The sequence below is a fragment of the Strix uralensis genome, chromosome 4 (assembly GCF_047716275.1).
Source record: "Strix uralensis isolate ZFMK-TIS-50842 chromosome 4, bStrUra1, whole genome shotgun sequence".
In the NCBI taxonomy this organism is placed as follows: Eukaryota; Metazoa; Chordata; class Aves; order Strigiformes; family Strigidae; genus Strix; species Strix uralensis.
Window position 1 is genome coordinate 107,277,384 of NC_133975.1, and position 27,166 is coordinate 107,304,549.

At 45.7% G+C, this 27,166-nt stretch overlaps 1 protein-coding gene across 2 annotated transcripts; it reads right to left on the reverse strand.

Moving 5' to 3' along the window:
- Positions 1–1,927: 1,927 nt before the first annotated feature.
- On the reverse strand, positions 1,928–27,148 carry NEK9 (NIMA related kinase 9). 2 transcript variants are annotated; one of them, XM_074868427.1, is made up of 23 exons: positions 26,873–27,148; positions 26,389–26,418; positions 25,468–25,645; positions 22,422–22,477; positions 21,462–21,532; positions 19,491–19,596; positions 16,725–16,856; positions 15,672–15,782; positions 15,059–15,123; positions 14,092–14,142; positions 12,840–13,032; positions 11,477–11,621; positions 10,346–10,546; positions 9,874–9,920; positions 8,883–9,038; positions 8,387–8,495; positions 7,666–7,827; positions 7,116–7,286; positions 6,846–6,905; positions 6,087–6,277; positions 5,684–5,848; positions 4,875–5,087; positions 1,928–4,467 (listed from the first exon to the last, which is right to left on the reverse strand). In XM_074868427.1, the coding sequence occupies exons 1-23, from the start codon at positions 27,062–27,064 to the stop codon at positions 4,345–4,347; spliced, it is 2,928 nt and encodes a 975-aa protein (XP_074724528.1). In that variant the 5' UTR covers positions 27,065–27,148; the 3' UTR covers positions 1,928–4,344. The 2 variants fall into 2 exon arrangements, with proteins under 2 accessions (XP_074724528.1, XP_074724529.1); XM_074868428.1 differs by lacking the exon at positions 26,389–26,418.
- Between the last annotated feature and the right edge of the window lie 18 nt (positions 27,149–27,166).

Here is a 27,166-nt window from a genome sequence, read left to right on the forward strand (position 1 = left end):
CAGGGAATTACAACAAAAACATACCCCTTCATTTGCTTTTTTCTTGAGACGTAAGGTAGTTCTTGATTATTTTGGCCTCATGCTAAAGGTCTTTGTCACACTGCTGAAGGGCCTTTTGGGGGAAACAGGTGTCCTACAGCCTCTTTTAGAGAATCATCTGCTTATAACTGGTGGCAGTTCCTGCACATTTCTGTATCAGTTATTTTTCCAGATTCTGATTTTTAATAAATTAGACTAGTTCTGTTGTGTAAGAGTTGTTTTAAATGGTCACAGAGTGGTTTGTGTTATCAAAGTAAGAATGACTTCTTATGAGAAAGTTGCAACAGAAAGCAAACAAGGAACAGAAAAATTCCAGCAGCTCCTTTTGCAAGTCCTTCAGTAATATAGCAGCAGCTCATGGGAGCCTAGAAAAAGATAAAAAGTGACTACATTAAACTGGACTAGTCAGAAGCTGAATATGAAGAAACAGTCCAGCCTGCAATAGATGGACTAGACTCCTGAAAGAAGTTGGAGAGTTTCTGCCCTATAGATACATAGGCAGAAATCCCAATCCCTTAGCACACCTTAGAAAAGCATGAAGGTCCCAGAAAGGGTCTGTGCTGCACTGTGCCAGCCAGGTATGAATGTACAAACCTAGAGAGGAGAGAAAAAACAGATTTGAAATAAGGGAAAATAATTTGCTATCCAAATTGATCAGAGAAGCAAGACCAATGCTCTGACTTCAGAGCTTCAAAATATGGGATTGCAAGAGGTGACAAGGGGTAGGAAAGGGGTAAACTGGAAGCTTTATGCCAGCCTCCTTGAATTAATGAAAAGCGTAACTGAATTAAACAAAGAGTAGTTAGGAAATTCAGTACCACTGCCTGTCCTGTAATATTAACTCCATTTACCTTGCACCATGTTTTATTCACTGTATTTAGTGGACCCCAAAAGTCAGCAAAGTGCAAATGGTGACTGGGATAGACACACACAGAAAACCTTTTGAATCTGTAAAATAAATCCATCTGCTGGGGGCTTAAGTGACAGGCAGCTAATGCTGAGATTGAAACTGTAGATTAAACAAAAATTACTGAAATTAAATCACCAGACTTCATTTGTTATCTTTGTTTCAGAGCTAACCATAGGTAGTTCATCCCTCTTTGCTGAGCTATTGTTTCAGGTCAAGACAGACAGCAGTATCCAGAAAGTATCTGCTGACTGGTTTAAAACTTAGTAACAGTTTAGGCAAAGCATCAGGCTCAGCACAGAGATTTACCCTGCTGCTTTGCTATGAGGGTTAGTGTTACCCTGGCACTACTCAGGCTGTTACTCACACCAGCTCAGCTTCCTCTTCTGCTACTGCAGTACAATTCCCCTCTGAGATATGCTGCATTTTCAGTATCCAAATCTCTGGTGAATTTTAAGTCTTTAACCCTGCTCTGCCTCTCAAAACATTTCACAATTTACTAAAAACCCTCATAAAATGTCAGAAGTGACAGGCATTAAGTACAGTGTACAGCAGCAGTTGGCCAAGCAGATGTCAGGCAGCTTTTCTCTTCTGTAGGCCTTAAAGCTCAGTAGGAGCTGTTCTGAGAGAAACAGGTACTTCTTCCCTTTGAGCCTCTCTCTTCCCATTACTCACTTCCCACTTGGCACTCAAACTGTTGAAATAAACACACACACAAAAGCCCCCTGACGTCACCAGGAGCAGATGCAGCAGCAAAAGAAAAGAGTTTTGTTGTTGTTTTGTTTTTTTTTAATGAAGGGACACAGAACCTAACATTTTTCTTCCCATAGCAAAGAACCTGCAAGCCCCTTGGCCCTCTTTCTATAAGCAAAAAAAACCCAGAATCAAACAACAGAATGCTGTGAAGCCAGCTGACTATATGCATATTTCCCCTTCCTCTCTTGGAAAGAAAAAAAACAAAAGAGTCTGAACACAGGAGAATGAGTTTAAACATTTATTTAAACAGAAACTCCAAACCACTACACCCTTTAACCTTTCAAAAAAAGACAACGACAAACTAGTTTTCAGCCAGAGTGTCAGAGCAGGCATAAGTTGTGTTCCACTATAACAACTCAGTAGCAATACTAGCAGAAGACCAACACATATGGAGCTAGCACTGCAAGAAGGGGAGAAGTAAAAAGGGTTTGAAACTGCTCAAAGGCACTTCTGCCCACTTGCCCTTCCGTTTTCAGCCCAAGACGAAGGTGCTGGCTTTAAACTGCTTTTTTGGTTGCATAGCTGGCTGGTGTGAAATCTGTGGTCTGTAACAGGCACAACCTGGATAGCGTGAATCCTCTAAGGCACATATGAGATTGCAGAGCACAGGGCATCCTCTGTCAGGGACCCTAATCCTCCACTAGATCCAAGGGGAATCCAGTCTGTGCACCTAGCTTCCCAACTGCAGAGCATTGAGAGATGAAGATAGCAGTGCACTGCAGGAGAGCGACTCCCATCAGCTTGGTGCTTGCTTACTGGACACGGCTCAGGCTCAACTCTTCGCTCCTCAAAGGCACTGCCGCAGCGTGACCAACTCAATCGTTTCCAACTGCAACAATCCTCAAGCCGGGACCCTAACCCAAGAGAAGTGGCTCCAACGCACATGGGGAAAGGAGAGCAGAGTCACAAGGGCAACCAAGCGGTGCGGCCACACCAGGGTGCCTGACTCGCCGCCTCCCAGGAGGGCTGTCCTCCTAGCCTTCCTGTGGCAACGGTGGGTGGGCACACCAGTACGATCCTTGCCCTGGACACTGCACTGGAGGGACTGCACTTGATTCAGCTCCAAGATACTAGCAATAGGCATCAAAGAAGTATTTAAGGAGCGTAAGTTACAAGCAGAATGGTTTGGCATCCACCTCTAGAGACAAACAGGGAATGCTGGCTTCCCCAGAACAGTCTCTCAAAAGAAGTAGTCTAGGAGAGGCAATAGGATATCCAACTCCACGAGACCTAAGGCAATTCTAGTGACACGCCACTGACAGGGACGGTTTAAGCCTAATGAAATCACAACCCCCCTCTTACAGCAAAGGTGAGAGGGACTCAGGACTCCTTAGAGGCTTCATGTAAGGCAGGGGAGGCTAGCTGCTCCCGGGGATCCTACCCATCCCAAAAGCTTAGTTCAAAGTCAGTTTGCTAATAAATCTAAGGGGAATAAAATCAACCTCATTCTCTAACAGGAAATGAGGAAATCTGGAGCATCAGACCATGCCTCTTCCCATCTCCAATTTTCTTGGGAAAGCCTCTTGCTTCTAGAAAGAAGGTGAATTCCGGACAGAGAGTTGATCATTCATGGTCATTGGGGAAGGCTGCATCCTGTGACCATGGCATTAATGACCTATTCTGGGTAGGAAACCACATTCCAGCTTCATCAAAACACTGAGTGGAAAAACACTGATTCTTCCCACACCCACACAGAGTGTGGCACCAGGGGTTGAGCAGAACAGAAGCCAAGCAGGGAGCAGCTACGGGCTTATGCCAAGAAACCAGAAGCTCTGGCACCCAAACCAAGTTGAACAGCTGGAGCAAGAAATGGGTTACTTAGTCTGAGGCCCAGACACTTGTCATCTGGCTGGGAAGCAGGCAGTCTGGAACTGAGAACTAGAGATCCCACCTCAGACAGTCCCTACTACTGCTATTGGAAACGACGCCTGATTCACTCATCTCGGTGCATTGCCTGGAAGTTGGAAAGCTCTAGGCACCCAGAATAAAGCCTTTAAACTCTGTCTATACAGGCCATTGGACGCAGCCATACGGCCAGAAGCTGTGCCTTGAGGCCAGGGACATGCTGTCTACCATTATCTCCCTAACAGGAAGACCTCCACTGCCTCCAGAATGAGACCTTCTCTGCTCCCTCTGCCCCTGAGCAGAGGGGAGCAGCCTCACCGGCTGGGCCTTACCATGTGGTAGGGAGAGAGAGGACCCTAGTCCTTCACCCCTCTGAAGCGAAGGTAGTGAGTCTTAGGGTTCAGCCAGCTTCAGTACAAAACACATCTCCTCTCATCTAGAGATGCAGTGATGAATACTGGGGTCCCAAAGGCAGCTCCCAGGAAGCAGTGAAACAATGAAAGGGCCACAAGCCGCTACTGGAGCCATCGCCATAACGGGGCCGTTCTGCCTCACGTGCAGAATTGACAGAATAAGGTACAAAGGAGCTGCTGCTGCTTCAACCACTGAGCTGGCCTAGAGCTCAGGGGCCCTTCCCCTCTCAAACTCACTCCTAGTTTATATCAAACGTACATGGGTGCTGCTCTGGAGCCTCCGGCCTCGCTCCTTGTCTGCGAGTGACCTGAAGCCAGGAAAGCCGCTCTCTGCATTCGGTTAGTGTGCTGTGAAGTTAGATGGATCCCAGTGGGCTCAGGAGACTAGAGGCTGGAGCGGCACGAGTCCGTTCCCAGGAGACACCAGGAATCTGAATCCAAGTCAGGTTTCGGATCCACTTCCATCTCCTCTTTCGCTGTCTGTGTTCCTTTAGAAAGAACGTCCACCTGCCAAAACACAAAGCAGTTATCCAAACAACTCTAGGACTAGCTGTGAAGAAACAAGGAGCTGCACAAGGCATAGTTTCTATTCTCCACAGCCATGTGGGACTCTCCACAACATCTGACTGCCCATCCCTTCTCATCAGAAGAAATGAAGGGGAATCCCAGGTCCTTCAAGGACTGGGCTGTCCTCACAGGAAATTGTCGTCTTGGCTTCAATCCTGTTGCTACTATCAGAGCCTGCATCAGCAGCTCAAACAAGAGACAGGCAGCATGCTCAGTACCCCCATTCTGCTCCAAGAGAGACGTCTGTTAAGAGCTGCTTTCTTCTGCACAGCCTCTGCAGTCTATGGAGGAGCCATTAGGGCAGTGAGCCCTGAGCATAGATGTGCTTCCAGGTGATGGATCCTCACCTGCTGTATTCCCTCTGTCCCCCTGCAGAACTGCTGGAGTTGGGCACTCAGACGAACAGTTTCCTGCTGCAGCTTCTTCTGATCATCCAGACACTGTAAAACCAGGCCTCGGAGGTGTGTCACCTCCACTTGCAGAGCACTGCACATGCAGCCCGCAACAGGAGACGCAGCCTTCCCTTCACCGCACGGCAAGGTTGGACTCAGGCAAGTAGGCTGCAGAGACATGGTGGGACGTCAGGCCAGGTTTGAGTGCAAGGCCAGGAGTTGTATACGCCACAAGAAGAAACCATGCACAGAAAGTATCACCCCAGCCTGTTTCCTGACTTCCCAAACTTGTAGCAGTCCAGGTCAACAAGCTACTAGTCATTACATCTTCAGTACAAAGCCACTAACTTCCTCCTTTTTCTGGGAAAACTCCTGGAATAAGGTAGTCTCACAGGTTGCAATTTCTCAGTGATTTCCTGTATCAGTTGTTCTTCCTATCTCACAGCAGTTTCTGCTTTCTAAATTTCTATCTCTGCTAGGCTCCTGGGCCTTAGGCTTCTCTTTTTTTTCCAACTGCATTAACCACATTTTTTCACAGAACTGATCTCATTATTTTCAATCAGACCAAGCCCCAGCTTTGTATTCTAGATTTCTGTGAATTGTTCTCTTTGCAGCATCATCTCTGATTATGAACAGCCCTCTTTTCCACATCCAGATGAATTAGGCCAATCCAACACCCTCTTCTCAGTTCTCCCCATAATTTAAACATTGCCATTTATGGTCCCCAAAAACTTTTGACCAAGCATTCACTTGGATAACATTACCCAGGGCTCTGTCTTGGGCTTGTTTAGTCCAACAGGTTCCTCAGAGGCCACTTTGAGTCCTTGAAGTTTCTGGTAAGGGAGAGTCTCCTTCTCGGGCTCTGAAGATGCCATGCTCAGAGGAAAGGGGCTGTCAGGCATGGGGATGAATTCAGCGTTCTCCAGCTCCTGGATACACAAAAGCAGCACTGTCAGGCCTGCCTGCCTGCCTTCCTGCAGCTGACTTCATCTCCTCAACCAATGCACTAACACCCTCTTGTGGTAAAAAAGGCAGCGAGGCCTAAAGGTGTCCCCACACAGCACAGCTCTGAGAATCTTTCAGAGCATCCCTTAAAGGCGGAAGGGGCCACTTGCTTTTCCCCAGCATAGATCCCCACTTTAAGGCACTTCTGAGACACCCCATTACCTTCCGCAGCCAGCCAGGGCAGGAGCTGCTGTCAGCACTGTTGCCTCCCTTAGCTTCTGTGGTGCTGATCCAGCCCCCCAGCTCACGATCTGCTTCCATGGTTCCCCGAAAGCCTCCGCTGGGATTGGGGGTCTCCGCTTCCTGTTCATGATCCTCTTCCTCTCCTCCTCCAGTTGTGCAGCTCTGAGCCACTGGCAAACAAGAGTGAAAACTATACTTTCCCTACCTCTGCTATTCCTGTTGCCAAACCCCAGCTGGAGCAGAGAAGATGCAGAAATCTGGGCTGTATGGCCACGTGAGAGCACATGCTAGCAGCACCTCCCTCAATAGCTTGTTTCCTAACACTCCCTGCAGGCCTCCCCAAAAGGCCTTGTGTGCAGCAGTCTTTTGCAGCTTCTTGGCCCCAGCCCTCCCACAGGTGCAAGAAACTGGACTCCATCTCTCCAGCAGCTGCCCCATAGCCCCACTTCCCTTATCAGCTCTCTTCAGTGAATTCCTCTCAGCTTTTCCTTGTTTGGGAATTGAAGCTCCTCAACTACAAAGGCCCTGCTGAATCCATGTTCTTCCTCCTCCGTTTCAGTTTTCTCCCAGCTTTGAGCCATCCCTTCCCATTCACAGCACCAACTAGACTTCCTGCCTTTGAGTTCTTCCATGAGGCCTTTCAAACACACAGAAACCATGCTGCAGGACCAAACTGCACCCACTCAAACTGACCACTGAATGGCCTTAAACCACAGCTCCCCAGGGCAGGTTACTCACCAGTACCAATGGACAGGCCACTGCTGTTGGATCGGATTGTTTTAGAGTTCAACACCTTTTCTGCAAGGAGAGAACCATGCTTTCAGTTAGAGTGCCACATGGAAAGCAAGGCAACTCCTACAAAGGCACACAGCAAAGCCAATGTTGCAGGTCTAGAGCTCAGAGCAGCCTGCCACATTTCCCCCAGGTTTCTGTTCCCAGGCAAGGTCCTGGCAAGCAATACAGCATCATAACTAAGATCCCACAATTTCATCCTAAACTTACACTTACCAACAATGATGATGGTGTGCCAGCCACGGCACGACAGGTCTGGAACGTGATGCAACGATCCAAATATTGGTCGAGGCCATGAGGTACAAATATCCGAGCCATGAGCTCTCTCGGTCGATGTCATTGCCAGACGCCCATTCCCGCCGTTACCCCAGGCAAAGATATGGTTGTCTGAGAAAAGAGAGATTCAGGAGCCTCAATTCACTCACTCCTTCTTGGCCTGTAATTGCTACAAGGATCACAGCCTCCCTGCTGTAACTGCTATCCCAGAGTATCTAATCTACCAGCTCCATGTTGCCAGTGGGAGAACAAACTGATAATGAATCTAACAGGCAGCCACCAAGCTGGCACTCTGCAGCCCCAAGGACAGCAAATGCTTGGTGCTGCACTGGGACAACTAACAGGGACAGAGCGCCCCAGTCTAGGAGAATTTCTTTATTTCAGTGCAGCGCTGTGGGGATGGTCTAGGAAATGATCAGTGGGAGCCAGTTAACCACCCTGCAGATCTAGTTCAAAGGAACCCACCGCAAGTTTGGAAAGACCCACTCACCGTCAGTAGCAGCTATGGTGAATTCATCTCCACATGAAACCCTGATCACCTGCTTACCCCCCAAGGGGCCTCCCAGCAGGTTAATTCCCAGGTGCTTCTTATAGTCCCCCACACCAAGCTGTCCACACTTGTTGGAGCCGAAGGTCAGCAGGCGGCCTCGCTCTGAGAGGAGGAACGAGGAGACAGTCACAGCAAGGGCCCAACTGTGGAAGCAGCCATGCATGCAGAGAACAAGCAGTGACAGCCCATGACCAGGAAGGACTCTGCTGAGAAGCCAGCCAGGCTGGGAGGGGACAGTGCCAACCAAGAGGAATGGCTTCAGCCTGGAAACACCTCCCCAGTTCCTTCTCCCTTTGCTCCCTTTTTCTGATGCTGGGGGCTGTGACTCCTCACAGCCCTCTGACTGGCGTCACTTGGGCAAAGCCTAACTTGGTCATAAACAATTCCTCTGCTACCCCAGAGCATGATTCTTCCCTAAACTTTTTTTTTTTTCCCCTTTCAAAAAAAAAAAAAAAGTAAGGCTGACCCAGAAGCTGATGTTGCTGCTTCAGCTGGCCAGGAGGCAACACTGCTAAGGAACAGGAATCCTGGGTTCCTGGAGCAGGCATGAGCTCTGCTACCAAAAGCACAACCCTCAATGTCAAGGGCCAGGCTGAAAGGGCAAAGCTGATGTAAAGTAATCCAGGAACCAGTATTCACTTCTTAAATACGTAGGGCTCACCATCAATGGAAGCTGTGTGTGTCTTCCCTGGAGAAATGGTACGGATCTTGTAGAAGGACAGCTGCTTGGCCAAAGTAAGGGAAGTGGCGTATGGCACCTCACAGTATGTCTGAGAAAAGACATGCGGGTAAGCACAGAGAGAAAAATCACACATTCATCAGCTAAGACCTACTCAATCGGGTCTTGCAGACCACATTAATCTAGACAGTCCCAACACAGGTATGGTAAAGAACTGCCTGAATCCACGTCACTGACTAAGTCGCCTGGAGAAGCTCACTATCCATTTCACTACCTCAGATCTGACATAATCCCTTAGGGCAGACAGGAAACTGAGGAACAAATTGCCTCTGCCCACAATCCCAGTATCCATTGTCTTGGATTGGAACTAACAAATTGGCATGAAGCTAATGAATGCTTTGTCATTGTCACAGGACCTCCACTTCCCCATATACTACTGACTGCTGGGAGCTGGAGCCAGGGACCCAAATGCACTTACGTCATGGTTGATTATCCCCGATGTGCACTGATTCAGGCCCAGCTTGTTGAACTCGTTGAGTCCACATGCCAACACTTTGCCTGTCTGGGTGAGCAGGAAAGTCCCATCACAGCCACAGTGAACGGACACAATGTTTAAGGTCTTCGGAACATCCACCTACATGGAAGAAATATATCCCAAGAAAATCAAAATCCCAATACCTACTATACAGAAGCTCGCACATGAAAAACATACGGGGTTAGAGCAATGGTTTAGGTCGTCTGGGCACTGACAATACCCAATGCAGTTATTTTGAATAAAGGTGCAAGAATATCATAAAGTCTATAGCATACTGAAACTCCGGTCACAATGCAGAAATCCAAGGCATTCTACACCTTGTGTGCAGGCACCAGTGAGCCAGCACAGGAACCAGGAATGTGGTGCACAGGCATCCTTGGCCAGCTGGGGTCTACAAGCACCAGACCCAGTTAGCTGAGCAGGGCTAGGTCTGTGTGATACTGTGTGATCACAGATTTTTGCCTTCCAGGCACGTCCTTCTCTGTTTCTAACCCTCAGTGGGTTAGACTACTTCAATTACCCCTAGCACTGTATTTCAAGAGGGTTTTACTTTCAACTCATCTTTAACCCAGTATATCAAATTCAAAGACTCCCAGTTGTTTGCACTGCTGCGAGTTTCCTCTACAGACCTGAGGTATGCAATTTGGTGTTTCCTACTATGATTTCTACAACATTAAGTTTGGCATTTCCAGATCCAGCCTGGAGATCAGAGCAATGAAGTTCTAAATCATGATGCTGGCTGGGGAGTGGCATGTCCCTCTGCCATGATCTCTATGGACAAATGAAGCAAAATAAAGTGAGGAAGTAAAGTTAAAACTCTCACAAACTCTATGATACTTCAGAAAAGACACCTGAACGTCAGACAGTTATTTCCAAACAGCAACTGATTTGGGTTCATGCCCATGCAGATTTTGAGAAGTAGTCGCAGCCCTACCTTCTGAGGGGTGTAGTGATCTTCTTCTGAATCCAAGCCTAAGCGCCCTGCATCAGTGAAAACACTGCAGTTAGAAATGGCCTCACAAGGTGCCTGCCCCTAAGAAATGGTATTGTCTCTTCGTAGTCCCAAAGGAATCTCCCTACAGAACTAGAAACCTGCTCCCTTACACGCATCATTGCCTGCCAGTCCTCAAGGTAATCCAACCCCACTCACAGAACAACCACCCTACCCACAGGGAAGGCAAGCAGCACCCTAGAGCTTCCCAGAGTAAAGTGCCAAGGACTCAGTCCCCAGTTCCCCATTCTTACAAGGAAAGAAAGCCCCAAAGAAACAATGTTCTTGCCCCCAGGACATACCAGACAGCCCTCACCCAGGCCCTGCATTACACACCTGCACCAAGCCACTCTCTGGAGCACACATGCCCCAGTGCCTTTAGGTTCCAGACTAAAGGTAGGCAGACTCTACCTACCATACTCCCCACAGCCCCACGTGTAAACTTCTCTGTTCCTGGTCAGCACCGCCACGTGGTTATCTCCACACGAGACCTGCTCCACAGGGTTGGTAAGAAAGAAATCCAGCTGCAGGGGCTCAAGCACTTCAGAGCCATAAGCCTTGTCAATGCCAATGCATCCATAATAGTCCGAGCCAAAGGCATACACCTGGCCCTCATCTGAAGGACACAAGGGAAGCTCAGTCAGCACACAGGGCTTGTATTGGGCTGCATGTTAACCTCTCAGGACACAGCCAGAGCAACCTCTTTTCATCCTCCTCTTTAGTGCAGAGGAATGTCATCAGGAGAATATGGAGTCCTTTCTTTTTCACATTAAGATGGATGACCTTACACCACAACCTGCAGCTATTTCAGGCCACCAGTGTCAAAAAATCTTGGGTTGAACCTGACACTTTAACAGAAACTCACAAATTGATCCTGTGGCTCCCTAAGTCACTCCTCCAGCACATTGAGCATCTGAGCTTATCTCTGTCAAACCTCTGCTTTTCCAGCATTGGCAAAATAATCTGGAAACTACCTTGTTGAGAATTATGTTTTCACGGGTAAAGCACAATTCAAATTCTTCCGTAACAGACAACACCACAGTTAAATCTTTGTATGAGCAGGGTTAGAACTAGAGACAGCTACCACGTCTCAAGCTTTCTGAATTAAATAGCAAATCTCAGAAATGAGAGACATCGTCTTTTATCACTGGGTGACTCTTTCCCCACACAGTCCAAAACCAGTTTCAAACACATTCACGTTCTTCAGGCTCCGTCTTTAATACAGACTAGTATGGAGGCAACACATGCACTGGTAAGAGCAGGGACTCTGCAACTCTGCACAGCCACAAGGAGTTGTGCTCAACACCCAGCTTCATCACCAAAAAGCATCCTTAGCAAAACACCCAGCCTTCTTGGGAGCCACGATCTTTCTCTATATGATAACATTGATCTATCTCCACTACTGTACCTACTATCCTCAAAACTGAGGGGTAACATATGGGGCTTTCTCCTTTGTGCACAAAGCTGCTCTGCTAATCTTACTGCGAAGGCAAATATCTCCACAGCACAGCGAAGTAAGGGACGGTGGTGCCTTTCCAGCTCTCACCTGTGATGCACACTGTGAAATCATCTCCACAGGACACCTGGCGAATGGCTTTTCCCTGAAGCTTCTCAACATGCTTTGGCTGTCGGTAGGAGGCTCTGTCTCCATGTCCCAGCTGCCCGTGCAACTTGGTGCCCCCCTGCATATTCTGCAAGACAGGAACATCTGGTAAGGTTATGTATCCAGAGATAGTGCCAGTAATTACAGCACCTCAAATGAACAACAGAAGACAGCAAAGAGCAAGAGAAAGTGTGTTAGCCACCTTAGGGAAGAGACTGCTACCTGCAGGCAACATTCTAAATGGCAGCACAGGCTTTCAGGCAGTTATGCACTAATGAGGAGTGATCCAGTCTCAGGCCACCAGCTGGTGAGGAATCCCTGCTCCTCTCTCACCTGCCAGACTACAGAAACTTCTCCCTGCTGCAGGACTGAATTCCATCCTTCAGCTTTTTGACCTACTTTTCTAAATCCCAATGGCTGCAAAGAAACCCATAATGTGAAACAAATGTCACTGAAGTGGCCAGACCTACCAGTTCTACAGGAAAAACAAAACAAATCTGAGTAGTGTTGAAGCTAAAACTAAAATATTACTAGTCAGCTGAAAGTTTTCAGTGGCCATTCTTGCAAGAACATCCAGCAAATGACTTCAACTTGCTCTCCTCCCATTTGGATCACTTTCTTCTATCACCCACCTACCAGTATTTTCTAATCTGTTTTAACAGATTCTGTATCATCAATACAAAAGCCTGTGGAAGCCTGGAGATGCAGAATACCTCCATGTCACTGACCATCTAAGCCTGAGAAAACTGGATTCAATTGTTTAAATGCGTTATATGCCAACATTTTTTTAATTCACTTTAAACTATTACAGAACTTCCACTCATCATAAAAAGCAGAGTTGTTTAGTATAATCTCTGGTTTCATCCAGAAGTTGCCTCACAGATGACATCTGTATCACAACAAGGTCACTCATCCCACCCATTCTGATCTCAGAAAACCTTCCTCAAAAACACACAAAGCCAACAGAGCATCACAAAGCCTCCAGTGCATTTTCAGTAGTCAGGAATGGAAGGAAGAGATGTTTGACATAATGTCTGGGCCTACAAGTCCCACCTACAATCCTCAAGTGCACAGCAACTCTCCAATACACCTCCTGTCATGATGGAAAACTCCTCCCAAAAACACACTTGCCTTAGGAAACTTGAGTCAGCCCCGAAGCAGATGGCCTCACAGTGTCCACTGCAATCAGATTTCCCCCTTCCCAAGCTGCTTGCCCATCTGATTCTAACAGGCTTATGAATGGTCAGTGGTGGATTGGACGCTCCTTTCCCACCCTTACCCTCTTCCTGCTTTTTCTCTCACTTACCACCCAGGTGTAGAGCTCCTTCTCCACTGTCACCACAGCAAAGTGAGTGTTACCAGCACACACCTGGCGTGCACTGCAGCCACTTTTGATGGCATCCAGCTTCTGGGGGGTGGACTTCCCACCCCCCCAGACATACACCTCACTAGTGCGCGAAGTCACCACTGCAATGGGAGCCTCATTCATGGTACTGGACCTGCACAAAACACACATGCTTTTAATAATGAGTTTGCATTCACTGTCATCACTTATTTTCCTACTGTTGTCTATCAGTTTCCCCTTCACAACCATTCATGGTTTTTATTTTCACAAACTGTTCTTTTCATTGAGTGGTTGCAAGGCCTCAACTGCCTATAGACACTGAATGTCAAACCTGTCCCAAAGCAGCAGAGAAAGTAGCCTCCAGGAGACATTTTAAAAAGCCTACAATCCAATTTGATGTCATTTTAAAAGACCAGGCTTTCACTGAATGGCCATGGAGCTGTTCTAATTTGTGAAAAATGAAAGCCTTACAAACGGTCATGAAATCTCCCTCAAAATACAGAAGCATCCAAAAGCTTCTAACTTCCCTCTCTCTTCTATTTAAATTACAGGCTTCCATCTGAGGGCAAAAATATACTCTTTGATGCAGGTAAGCATCAATTCACAAGCAGATTGCAAAATGGAAGCTGTAATCAAAGCAAACTGTTTGCGAGCAATTTATGAACTGGCACAACTTCACATAAAGTGCTCAGATAGTACTTCCAGGTTTATGAGGAACAAAAGGTCAAATTCTATGTGACAAATCAACAGAAAAGCAGCTATACATGTCAAGGAAGCTATTTGCTTACAGGCTTGCTGGGGACTGTGGAGAACCTCTGCATATATCCAGCTTTATGAAAGGTATTTATATTTATTTAATATTCAACATTCACACAGTCATATTCCTCCTGCTCAAGGGAATCTGTGTGAAAGCAGGGATCTACATTACATCCTCAGATACGTAGGCTGTAACGACTACATCCTCAACAGGACAGATAGAGCTGTATGGGACCTGCTGAGGTAAGGCTCCAGCCATACATATAAGCAGGATATGAAAGGCAGAGTAAAACATGGGACAATAGCCATGTAACAACTATGTCCAATTCCTAGCACTTAGGGATCTTCTAAACTACACTATTCCATTAGGGTTGTCACAGACTAACTCTCAGCAAAGTTCCTCTCTGGGGAGCTGTTCTCTCCAGACTTCCTTTCAAACACATGCCCAAATAATTACCTTGGTCGCTTATTTGGCCCATTAAGCAGTGTGACTTTCTCTTCCATCTCCCTGCCAAAGGAGAAAAAGCATTTTAGGAAACAGTAACATCACCCAAAGCAATTTACTGACAAGCAACACACACAGACTGCTTTCCCTTCCAATAAAATACTGCTCCCTCTTGGAGGAAATGTGGCAGCTGTTTACCAGCTCACAGCAATACACAGTAAGCAGGGCAGAAGTAATGTACCATATAGCTAACAAACTTCCTGGAGAGCCAAAGACAACAAACTACATATATACCAGGATGTGGCCAACCAATACCCATATTGCCCAAGAATGACCTTAAATGGCTAAATATTATCAGGATTTTGGCTTTTACCAGTGCATACAGCAAGACAAAACTCAAACTTTCCTGATCACCAAGTAATAGAACCTTGGTATGAAGGACTAAGTCTGCTGTCCCCAAACAGTCCAGAATTATGGTCCACCTTTCATAAAAAGACAGTGTGCAGGCTGATGGTCAAATTAAGCTAAAATGGACCAACTCTCTCCAGAAGAGGGAGGCAACAAAGGGAGAAAGCAGGGACCTCTATATTGCACGATATGTATATTTTGAAAGGCCTTTCCCAATGACCATAGGAGGATCTCTGTGACCCTTTGTTCACAGAGATTTGAAGAGCAGGAACCAGCATTCCTCAAAGAAGCCTCAGAAAGGGATGCCTCAAGGTTCTCAATACAACAGCTTCTAAGACCAAGGATGCAGATATCTTCTCACCATACACATGCACCAACAGAACATCAGATCAGAAGACAGCAAGAATGCACTTCTTTCCTAAAGAGGCAGTTGTTGAAGTACACTTTATCTTCACGTCAGGCCAAATTAACTTAAGGACTTTGCCACAAAAGCATGAACACCACTAGTCTGCACAAACCCTCCTGTTCTGCCTGACACCTGTCCAGGTTTCAGGCAAGACCATCTGATTACCTCCTGCGTTTGCTGAGAAGGGGATGTTCAAGCAATTCATCTGCAGTGGGTCTCTTCTCTGGATCCTAAAAGTAGTGAGTAACAAGTTATTTTCTGGGAAATATTCATCATCTACAACAGAATCTTGGGCCAGAAGACCTCATTCAAGTCTGCATGGACCTCCTTCCCCGACTCCCTTCAGAAGGGAAAGGAATTAATTCAAATATTTGGAATGAATAGGGATAAATACCAGGGATGTGAAGGAAGGACTTCCATGCTCTGAAACTATCAATACTACGTTTGTTTTCAAGAAATTAATCCCCTACAGAGAGCCAGAACTTTAAGAGACTGTATGGAGAGGATGCTCCCACCTCTGCAGCACAGCATTAGAAAATAATTGCTTCTGCCAGGCCATTAAATAATTGTTGTCAGAGTAAACCCAGCACTCCTCCAAAGCCTGCAGGACTGAACATCTTAAAAGAACGCTTTCAGAGGACTACAGGAAGCCCAACCTTAGTGATGCCTCAGACGTCACAGAAATTGCTCTGCATCATGTCATTCCCCTTCACCCCTGAATTCCATGGTTTAGGCAGCTGGGAAGGGATGTCTGAAAATTAAAAAGTATTTCACCAACCTGATCAAGGCAGGAATTCACCATCTGGATCAGCTCCCGGGAGTAGACAGTGGAATCAACCTCCATGGCACGATTTCCCTGTACAATCTTCACACAGAGGTTCAGGGGATTCTAGACAGAAACCAGAAACCAGCTGTAAGGGAACTGAACTGGACAACGCGTTCAATGGGGAGAGATGCTACAGGCCACCACTATTTTCTTCCTCCTCCTCTGATCAGGACACATCCTCCTCCTTCCCTGCCTAGCAGGTTCTCAAGAAACCTAATAATAATTCCTGCAGAAACGGTACCTCTGATAGCTAGGACTTGGTGGCAACACCCAGCTTTTCACCAAATTCCCTAACAGTGGAGGGAGGATAGGTTTCTCTCTGCATGGAATCTCCTATGTAGCACATTGCCATTGAAACTATGCACAGCAGCAAAGTTACTGGGGACTCAGCAGCCATGATGAGAGGACGTCAGGAAAGGATGGTATTTCCACAGCACCTCTTCAAGGGTTACAAAATCTTGCACCATGGCAGCTAGCAGCTTTTCCCATCTCATGGCACAAGTTGGCAAATCACACATGCCAGCCAGCAATGCTCCCTTTCACCCTCTCCAAACTTTAAGAAAGGGTAACAGTATTAAATCCTATGAAATCCAAAGGCTGGAAGTTTTCGCAACAGAATGCTGCACAGAAAATTCACAGCTAGTAATGCTGAAAAAACCCAAAAGACTACACAATCACAAACTTCCCCCTCATAGAGAAAAGGATGTTTCATTCACAACCATGATACAAATTAGCACAGCTTGTATTCTGCATCTGGTAAACCCAGGGCTGCAGACAAGGACGATGGAGTTTTGCAGATGCCAGAGAGGAATCTGCAGTGCAGGGTAAGGGAAATCGTGCAGACATTTTCTCTGGCTATAGTTGGCACTGCCAGGCTACCGTTTTCCTCATCAGTAAATTTAAACAATGAAAGGAAAACATGAGTTAAGAAAGCTATGAGCCAAGTGCAAATCTCAGGGTGATAAAAAATAAGGTTACTCAGTCCATCCCGGTTTGCAGACTTACAGTAGCATCAAAGGTCCTCTTCAGAGTAAGCAGCTCAAAGATGACACAGCCTACAGCCCAAATATCTGATTTGAAGTTGTATTTCACACCCTGGCAGAGTTCTGGGGACATGTAATATGGAGTTCCCACCAGCTAGGAAAAATAACATTTAAAAATCAGAAATGATCCATCAGCCTTCAATTCAGGAGCTCTGCATCCATCATGCTCACAGATGTCCATAAGCACCAGAGCTAGACACAGCTCTGAAGTGACACAGATGACACACCCCACCAACATTCTGGAGGAACAGCAACAATAAGCACATTTCTTCCCTTCTCATCCACAAGCCTGTGCCTGCATTTCTTAGAAGACCCTAGACACCTGTCTGCTCAGATCCTGATGTGGTACGTACTTCGCAATAGAGTGGTAGTCATGAGAACACAGCAAGGACTTGCCCCTCTCTTAAATATACTTCATTTAGGGCTTATGTACTGACCAGGCGTACAGAAACCCTCATAAGAGGTTGAAGGAAAAGGGATCTAGCAAAACTTCCAAACAGATGCCAGCCCATGGCTGTGGAGCCACTCTGTCTGATCACAAGGTACTGCCAGGACAAAGGCTACTCTGTCTCCAATGAAAGAGGGGTTACTTTTGGGTCAGTAAGTAGAAAGCTGGCATGAGTCCCACCTGAAGTAGTAAGCTTCACTTCAGAAGTAGGCTTTCCTGAACAATTGGTTTAAAACAAACACTCCCCACCACACACAAAATCCCAAACCCCAGCATTTAAATACAGAAGCCCCTCCCAGCTACAACAGAAATACTGGTGCAGCTCAGTCACAACGAGACACAGGACAAACATGATAAAAGGTGCAAGAATTAAGCTTCTAGATGAAGGGAGCTCATTCCCTAGCAAGGAACTAGACAGCAAAATAAAATGAAAAAGACAGAATTCAGAAGAAGAGGAAATATTTATAGTTGCTCTCTTTTCAACTCTCTCAGCAAAGCTCTTAGGACTACAAAGCTTGCCTTTCATTAGGCTCTGCTAGTACACTAGATACCTCATGGGCACATTCAGAAGCTGCCATCTCCCCGTCACTTCCCGTTGCAGAGCGTAACAGCTACAGAGATACATGACTCCTAGCCACGGGAAGATTTAGAAGCCCAACTAGTTGGAGAATCATATTGAGAACTAGGACACCGCACCTAAAGTTTCTTTAAGCAAAGGATAGTGTAAACTTTCTGTAAGAAAGACAGACATATTTTATATATCTTACTTGGTAAATGGGAGAAAGAATGATAAAGACATCAGCATTTAGTAAGCAAGGTAAACTTTTTACAAAATTGTAATTTGACTGTTACAATTACAAATACTGACAATAACATGTTCTGCACTCATTTCACAAAAAATTACTTCCAGATGACCAGTCATTAGATCACAAATTGAGCAACTAGCTCAGAACACAGCCAGCATATACAGAATGAAATACAGTTGAAGGTATGTAGTTTAAAATTTTTCAGAAGTGAGATAGGAAAAAAAAAGCTCACAGGTATAGATGAAGACACACAACACAGGCAAAAAGAAACCTGGAAATTCACAGCACAGCCTGCACTTTCTCTGAAAGCCAGAAGGCCATGAAAATTGTGACAAAACAGAAGTGGTTTTGCTGCAGCCCAGCTTAGCAAGGGCTTTATGCAGTAGCCTTCAGTTCCCACTTACTGTGCAACTGTACAACAGTGCTCATGTTCTGGAAGGAGGTTGGCAAGTACTTAATGACACATCCTAACAGAACACCAACAGCTTGCATTAAATCTAATAATATGGCCTGGTAAGGGGAAGTGCAAGCTGGCTTGCATCCCAAACAATAATAAAGGCCTTTAGCAGAAAGGAGCTCCAGACAATGTCTACCTTTCCAAGCCTAGTGCTCACCACAGAAACTAATGGAGCTGGGAAATCCAAGCTGAGCCTTTCAGTTACCTGCAAGACAGCTTACCCTGTGTCATAACTCTGGATGAGAAACTGCCTTCTGGAAGGGTCTGAAATGAAGAAAGCCAAGCTTGACAGCCTTCTGGTAGAATTAATCTCTCCTACAAAGCTTTTCCACCCTCCAAAAGCATTACCAATAATACATCCACCTGGTTACTGTAAGAAGCACAAGTGCCTTTCTTGCTTCTTTGTAATTCAGTTCAGAGCCTGTGTATTAAAGAGTAAGGAAACGTATCTATGGCACAGTGCAATGTCAGACGAGCACATCCAAGCTATCTCAGATCCAGCTGAGGCAAAATGCCCCTGTTAGCACAGCAGCATGACCAAATGAATTTAACTTGCTAAAGTGGGCTTAGCTAGTCCTGAGGGAGAACACTGTACTGATGTGACTATACCACTGTCTCTGTACCTTTGTACAGCACTGCCTTCATATTACATAAATTCACCTTTGGAAGTATCATGCCTAGGTACCAGGGAAAGAAGAGCAGTGCTCTCTAATGCAGCTACACTGGCTCTGGCACAATTCCATGCCCACAGTGGCACTTATCTTTAGTCTATTGCTGCTTTGCGGAGACACAGACATCCAAAAGGTAACCTGGGAGCAAGGATAATTGCAGGCTGCAACACACCAGCAACTATGCCAATGTTAGTGAGATAACGTTGAGAGAAATCAAGGGAAGAGGGAAAGGAAAACCACAGAAAACAAGCAGCAAGAATGTACAGCATCCCTGGTCTTCTGCAAGGCATGCAGAGATGAAAGAAAAACACACCTCGGTTTGCACACAAAGGCGGCAGATACTCACAGTCTCAGCCATAGAGTACTCAGAGTTCAGCTTCTTTGCCAACCCATAGTCTCCCAATTTAATCAGGTTTGCCTTGGTTAGAAAGATATTTAATGTCTTTATATCTCTGAAAGGAGAAGAAGAAACGCAGACACTCAAATGTATTTCTGGATTTCACAGTTTTCCACACACTACTATACCTCCCCCCCAAAATGAGGTACTTGCTACTCTGCCAGCACTGTCTCTCACACACACAGAGCTCTTCAAAGGCAATTTGACCCCAAGTACTGGGGCAGTAACTGCAGTTAGTTTTATCACATCCCCACACAAGCACAACACAGTCTAAGTTCAGGCTCCAGACACCTATGTAAAGGCCACAGATCAAAGATAGTTCTCTTCTCCCTCTCAGTCTCTTCTCGTATGAAGGTCATTGAGCAGGTCTTATTTTTCCTGGTTTTATAAATAGACCCAAGCCAGGAGTCGCTGAGCTCACTAAAAACATAAACGTATGCATGAATATGTATGTATGTAAATATAAACAAACACAGAGCATGTGAAACTGATGCCACTCTAGAACTTAAACATAACATCCCTCTACCTTATGGCTCAAGAACAACTCTTTGTAACAGGACTTACTATGCCCAGAAGATCAAAAGGCCACAAAAATGCTGAATTCTGAAACTCACTGAAAACACTTTCTCCCAGACAGAATCATTTATATGTCATTTCACAGATCAATATAAGAGGCTGTAAATACAGAGAGGACGCCCCCACAATATGATATGCTTCCCGTGGCCAACGCTTCATAACACCCCCTTTTCCTAACATACCATTAACAACTTCCCAGTGCAGATCAGGACAACATCAAGTAAAGCAGCACTTTGCATTCATCCACCTGGGGCATCGCAAAGTCCTGGGTCACTCTGACAATGTCTGCAGCAAAAGGAAATTACTGCAAACATTTAAATAACTGTTCAATTCATTATTGTGGAATGATCTGGGGCCACACATATTCCTAGACTATGAACCCTGCCCTGAAGATGGGCAACAGAGGTGGCAAGCAGGAAATCACTGCAAAGCAGGACAGACATGACATCTCCTCTAGGTCAAAATCTTAGGCACTACTTTATTGAATGTAGGGTACCAACCCTTCATTAGCAAGGCTTGCCAATTACCAGAGATTCAGAATGGCAGCAACCAGGATGCTAACCCACAGGAAACATCCTGACACATCTGTGCTCATTAGTTAGAGAAGGATGTTGTGCAGCACACAACCCAATCATGCCAGAAACAGCTGTCTACGTGTGCAGTACACCCCAGAACACCATGGCCTCCTTGAAGCACATAAGCCATGAAATTTATCCTTCCCAAACAGAAAAGGCCAACAGAAAAAGGTAATTAGCTACTCATTAAAATCTCAGAGTCAATGTCAAAATTACCACTATCAGTTAACAAGCTGTATTACTACTTGAAATAACAGGCTGAAGAAATGAGATTCAGGCAAACGCAGGACAAATCTTCGCACAGGTTATATTACAGCAATGCACCAGTGCAAAGTTTTCATCACTGTTAGCCTCCAGGAATTACAGAAGGATGTACATGTTGGTTTGAAGCTATTAATTGTGGAGCGGGTAGGAAGTACCTTTGGCCTGTGGTAACTGCTCTTCCTACCCACTTTAGCAAACATCACTTACGTGCTTCGGCAATAAAGGGCCAATTTACTTCCTTCCTACATGGATTAACTCCTTGTTCACAAAACTGCAGCAAAGAAAGCAATTCCATTTTCATATACAAAATTTCTTGCACATTTATCACAACACTGTTTCTAGCCCTTTACAGAAGGGATACTTAACATGAAGGCAGTCCAGCTATGCTTTGGAGAGAAGCTCAGTGCTTGCTTTAAACACAAAAGCAAAGGCTACTCAAAGGAGTTCTGCACTCACATCCATGAACCGCACTGGTTACCTTAGCTTTACTTCATGCCACACTTACCTGTGAAGAATTCCTGCTCGATGAATGCAGCTCACAGCTGATGCAATTTGAAAGAGATACCAAACCACCATCTGCAAAGGTAGGAGTAAAAACATTATGTGAAGCTCAAAAAAACCGCACAAAACCCCTTACGTCCCAGTCACACAGAGGCGCAGCAAGAGGGCCTGACCATACCATTTAGTTGCTCTTTCAGGAGTATGAAAATGTAGAATTTCCCATTTTGGAAATCTCTGAAAAGATATTCCAAAAGGTAGATTGTTCTAGTGCCATTCATGGTGTCTGTCCTGACAACTATGATAGAATTCAATGACTGAAAAGACTTAGGAATGACAGCCAATGACCATCTGGGAAAGACCTATGGTTGGGCTCTCTGGAATATGAACTGTGACCATGTAATATTCACCATAAGCCAGAAGGCCTTAAAAGTCATCATATAAGATAAATAAATGTAATCATTAACCACCTCAGCATAAGGTAGAAGCAGACAGCAGAAAACAAGTTTAAAAAAAATAAAAAGACAGAAAAAGGAACAAGAAAAAAAAAACTATGATGAGACAGATTCAAGGTAATTACTCAGAAAAGAACCTACAAAATGGTTAAGAAGGGAGAGAAATTGAGTACCCACCAGGAAGAAACACAGAAAGAGGTTTTAAAGTTAATGGTAAGATGATAAGGTGATAAGATGATAAGATGACAAAAGTCAGTTGAGCGCTCTCTTTCATTATTTCTCCCTTGGAAGTTTATACTGCTTATAGACAGCCAAAAATGAAAATAAAAAGTTTCTGATAGTCCATAAATGCTTGCAATATTCAACAGGAGAGGAAGCATGTCAGTCCCCAGATATACACAGAAATTCCTCACCAGCGCCATGGAAAAAATGTGGTATAAATACTCAGAAACCAGACAGATCCCCAGAACATTAGGCCAGCCCCACCACTCCCTCAAACCAGTTCAAATTACCTCTTCTTCAAATAACTTGTCTTTCTGCCGCAGAATCTTATCGTAGAGGTTCCCTCCTGTAATTATAAGTGAGTGAGAAAGACAAGAGAGGTTCATCTTAGTTAATGGCAGCAGTTACTCTGCTCAGGTACTACTGGGAATACTCAAATCCTCTAAGAGATCCGATGAATCACTACAGCTCTCTCTCAGCACTCTTCACTTAAACTGGACAGGCACTCACAAAATTAAGTTGTTCTTCCATCTAAGAACTTCACTGGCATATCTAAGCTTAAGCTGAGATGATTCTTTTTTATCACCACCATTTAATACTCTCCGAAAAGTGAATTGCAAAGATAGGCTAGCAGTCCCTACTTTTTTTACCTGTAAGTGCTTCTTGGGATATGTAAACATTTATAACCTGTACATCAAATCACGTGAGATTGCCCTGCTCAGCATTTTATATATATATAATACATTAAAAAAGAGAAAGCAAGCAATTTCAGTTCAGAGTAGTCCCTGAAAGGACAAGTTACTGCCTTTCCCCACTTACTGCCCAGCTCTGACCTGCCTCTCCTTCATCTGCCCTGCCAAATACATTGAAGCAGAATTCACAAACAGCTGGCAACAGCAGCACCACCAACAGAAGCCTGAAATCATCAGACTCTTCATGGCACCTCACAATTTCAAGATGGCAGACTAAAAATCAAGGCGAGCTAAAAGAAACGATGCTATGGGCTGCAGGCAGTGAGACTCCCTGTCAGATTAGCATCCTACCAGTCAATCCCAGATCTCTGATCACATCCTGTTGCTATTCCATTTCCCAATTATCATGTATTATGTCCTAATAGCAACAGAACACCAGGCCCTTTCCCATTCCCATGGGTATGGTTCAAGACAGCTTTCTGCTGTATGATTTCCATGGGTCTGTCAAGTTGTAGATGTCCAAAGCAGGTCGCAATGGCTCCTTTGCCTCCTTGAGGGACTTAAGGCTTCCATGTTAGGAAGATCTTTCTGATATTCTTACTAAGATTCCATTCTTTAATTTCTTCTCATTCAGCCTTACTATAACCTCTCAACATTTCTTTACTCTGCCTTATGTTTACATTTGCAAATTACCTACAAATCACTCTTCACATTCACAATTTAACTGAAGTATTCACTTCTGCCTCTTCTTATGAACTTCTTTCCTAGTGATTCAGGCTATGCAGGCTTTTAGTGAATTCTGTTCCTCATCTCCCACTTTTTGCCATCTTTTTGCAGCTCTTCTGAACCAAAGAGCAGCATAACAGGTACTACATGGCCAAAATCCTACACAAGGAGACAAATTAGCTCTTGACTCAGATAATCAATACCACTATGCACACATACTAAAAACAAATTACTTTCTTTTTCGTTTCATCTAACCACATCTAACCTTCTGACACTCTCTTCTCTCCTCAACAAATGTATTTGATAGGATATTTCTTCCCAAATCTGTTTCAGATGTATTTACTGACGTTACCCACAATAAATCCAAGTCCTGTGGTACCATGATATACATACAGAACTATAGGCAAATAAATCAATAACTTGGCTTCCTCCCCTGTAAAGTGGGGATGATATTTACTCAAATTTGAAAGTCTTTCCTAGATCTCCAGAAGAGACATGTCAACTAAAACAGTAAATACTTTGGATTCTGAGGAGTGTCTGACAGAAACTAGTCCAGCTTTACTTTAAACATTACTCACAGTTTATCTTGTACACGGGAAAAAAAAAAAAGCCACAGAAACAACTATTAACAAAACCAATATCTATAAGTCTAAATGAGATTTCCTCTTTCTCACATCCCTAGTTCTGTACCACTCAGACACATTCAGGCAACACAGGCTATATACTCATCTCTTGGTTATTGTCCCAGAAGTAAAACAGTTTAGAGACATTAACAAACACATACAGACATCAGTACTATGCAGTTTCTCTCTATGCTCTCCGATGAATTTATAACGGCTCCAAGCATGCAGTCTTTTCAGGGCAGCTAAATAACTCACACAGAGTACTCCTAAAATAAATGGTGCATCAAGAGCTAACATTCCCCTACTCCTGCACTGGACTCCACCCTGCGTAAGAGTAAAAAGCAGAGAAGCAAAACCAGCTTTGGCCAACCTTTCAAAAATGCTTTGCGCAACTCTGTTGTGCTCCCTAACCTGTCCCAGTGAAAACAATCTGTCTAAGATGAAAACAAGATGATAGCCTTTTTCATCAAAAAAAAAAGTTTCTGCTGATGAGCCAAGGCTTAACACAACTCCCAAACACACACAGGATACCTAGCCAGGGGAGCTGTCCCACCCATCCAGAACCGCACTGCAGTTCTAGGTAGGTATCCTGTTCCAGCAATATCAGCTGTACATGATCTCCTCTTCCAGCTGTCTAAGAGCAGCTGCAACTCAGACCCTCATATCAAATCCTTCTACCTCTCCAGCCCAGCTGGGACAGTTTCCTCTGCAAACTCCATACAATACCATCTCATCTACTCTTGTGTGGAATTTTAAGTTTTCTCCACCACCAGACAGACCGGATTGGGTTTTTTTTAATAGTAAACGTAGAAGCTGATAGCACAAGGCAGGAAAACTCCTGATTGCAGAGTGCCAGTAGATTTTTAAAGCTCTGATTCATAACTGCCAAACAGAGGGGTCTATTTAAGTGACGCTACTGAAAAGCAGCCCCACTCTGTTCTGGCAGAGAGGCCTGAATATCTTCATGGTCTTTTCCAACCATCCTCCTAAAAGAACACAGCAAGGCGCATCAGAAGTGTACATTACCAATAACCCCCTTCTTCCACTGCATCAGCTACTCAGAAGACTCGAGAAATCATCTACTGCCTGAACTGCCTGCACTAACTACTGGGCTTCCTTCTTTGGCACCTGAGACACAAATCAGTCTGAAGGGTTCTCAGGAGCTACGCAGCAGAATCCACCTCCATTCCTCTGCTTCCCAGAGGACACCCCACAAATACTCCCTGCAGATGCTGCAGGAGGGTGACTCAGCAATGTGGCAGCTGCCTGTTTGTAAGCAGGAGTAGGGATCTCACCATTACAGTACTCCAGCTCAATCAGCAGCGTGGTGTTATCCATGAAGTGATTGTAGTACGCGATGATATTCTCATGCTGCAACAGGGCAAGGATAACGATTTCGTTCAAAGCATCACGACGCTCCTTTTCTGACAGCCGGGTCAGGTCCACCTCCTTCCACACTACAAGTGAGTCATCCTGAAACACAAAAACATCTTTTAATTAAAAACACACTACTATGAAGAGAACATTATGTGCCTTTACAGCAGGAAATTAAAATTTCAGGAAAGGTAAAAAAAACTTTCCTGCCTCTTACAGATTTCAGACAAAGATTCTTCACAACAATAAGTTTTGAGGTTTTCTGTTTGTTGCTAGGAATAGCGATGGCCTGAAGCCGTCTTTCTAGCTGGCCAACACATGCTTTGGAAAAAAAAAAACAACAAACCACCACCAAAAAAACATACTACAAGGTTTCCAGGGAAAAACACCGAGTTTGTTTTGTTGCAATAAAGACTAAACATATTCTGGTTCAATAAAGGGAGAACAGTGTATTTCCAATCCCATAACTGTAGATACAAGACTACGAGCCATTACAAACATCCAGGTATTCCTAAAATAAAAAAAAATAAGCAAACAAGAACAAATTTAGTTTGCCCTTGTTAGGCCCACCCAGATTGTCAGACTGGCTATAAGTGATATGTTGAGTGAACAGTGTTCATTTACAACTGTTTGAGCAGTGACACCTCAGGGTGGCCTTCCCCCAGAAAAAAACTGAAGAACAGCCCTTGGGAACCAGTCAAGTGCTTTTCTTTGACAGCCGCTTAAAAGCACAACTAGGATCAAACTAGATGGGACTAAATGACTTGGGAGCTATGGAAGGACTGGCTTTTCAGCCAGTTTCCTCTGATTAAGCTGAAATGCTGATCACGCGAGACAGTTACCTGTATGAGATGCCCCCATGTCCTCTGTGACTGGAATAAAACATAGAAAAATGAGGAATCTATTAGCATGAGAAGAGTCTCCACATCTCCCTACAAAACTTTAGGGGACCGAGAGACTGGCGGCACTCAAATGTGCCAAAACCCAAACCCTGCGCCCCTCGACGCCGAGGGCCGCAGTCGTCGCTTGGCGCCGGGAGCTGTCACCCAGAGGGCTGCTCTCTGTCAGTCAGTCACCCAGGGCGCTGCCTGTCAGCCTGTCAGTCACCCCAGGGCGCGAGCCCCGCTGCGGCTCTTCGGGCGCCGGGGCCGCCGACCACCCAGCCTCCGGGAACCGCCCCGCTCGCCCTGAGAGCGGCCCTCGGCCCTCCTCGGGAGCGGCCCCCGTGGCCCCCTTCCTCGGGGGTCAGGAGGAGGAGGAGGGAGAGGGGCCTCTCTCCCGCTGCCCGGCGGGGGCCCGGCCCGCCCCGCCGCCGGGGCAGCCTACCTCGGTGCGGCGGTAGAGGGTGGCCTCGCCGAAGGCGCCGCGGCCCAGGGTGCGGATGGGGATGTAGTGCAGCTCCTCCTGCTCGCCGGGCAGGCTGCCGCCGCCGCCGCGGGACCCGCCCCTGCCCGAGGACTCGCTGCCGAAGTCGGAGCTGATGGAGTCGCAGTGCCGCTCGTACTCGCCCAGCGACATGGCGGCGGCGCGGCGCCGCTGCGGCCCGGCTCTCCCTCAGCGAGGCCCCGCGAGCCCGACGGGCTCCATATTGGCTCCCGACGACGACCCGGAACCGTTTCC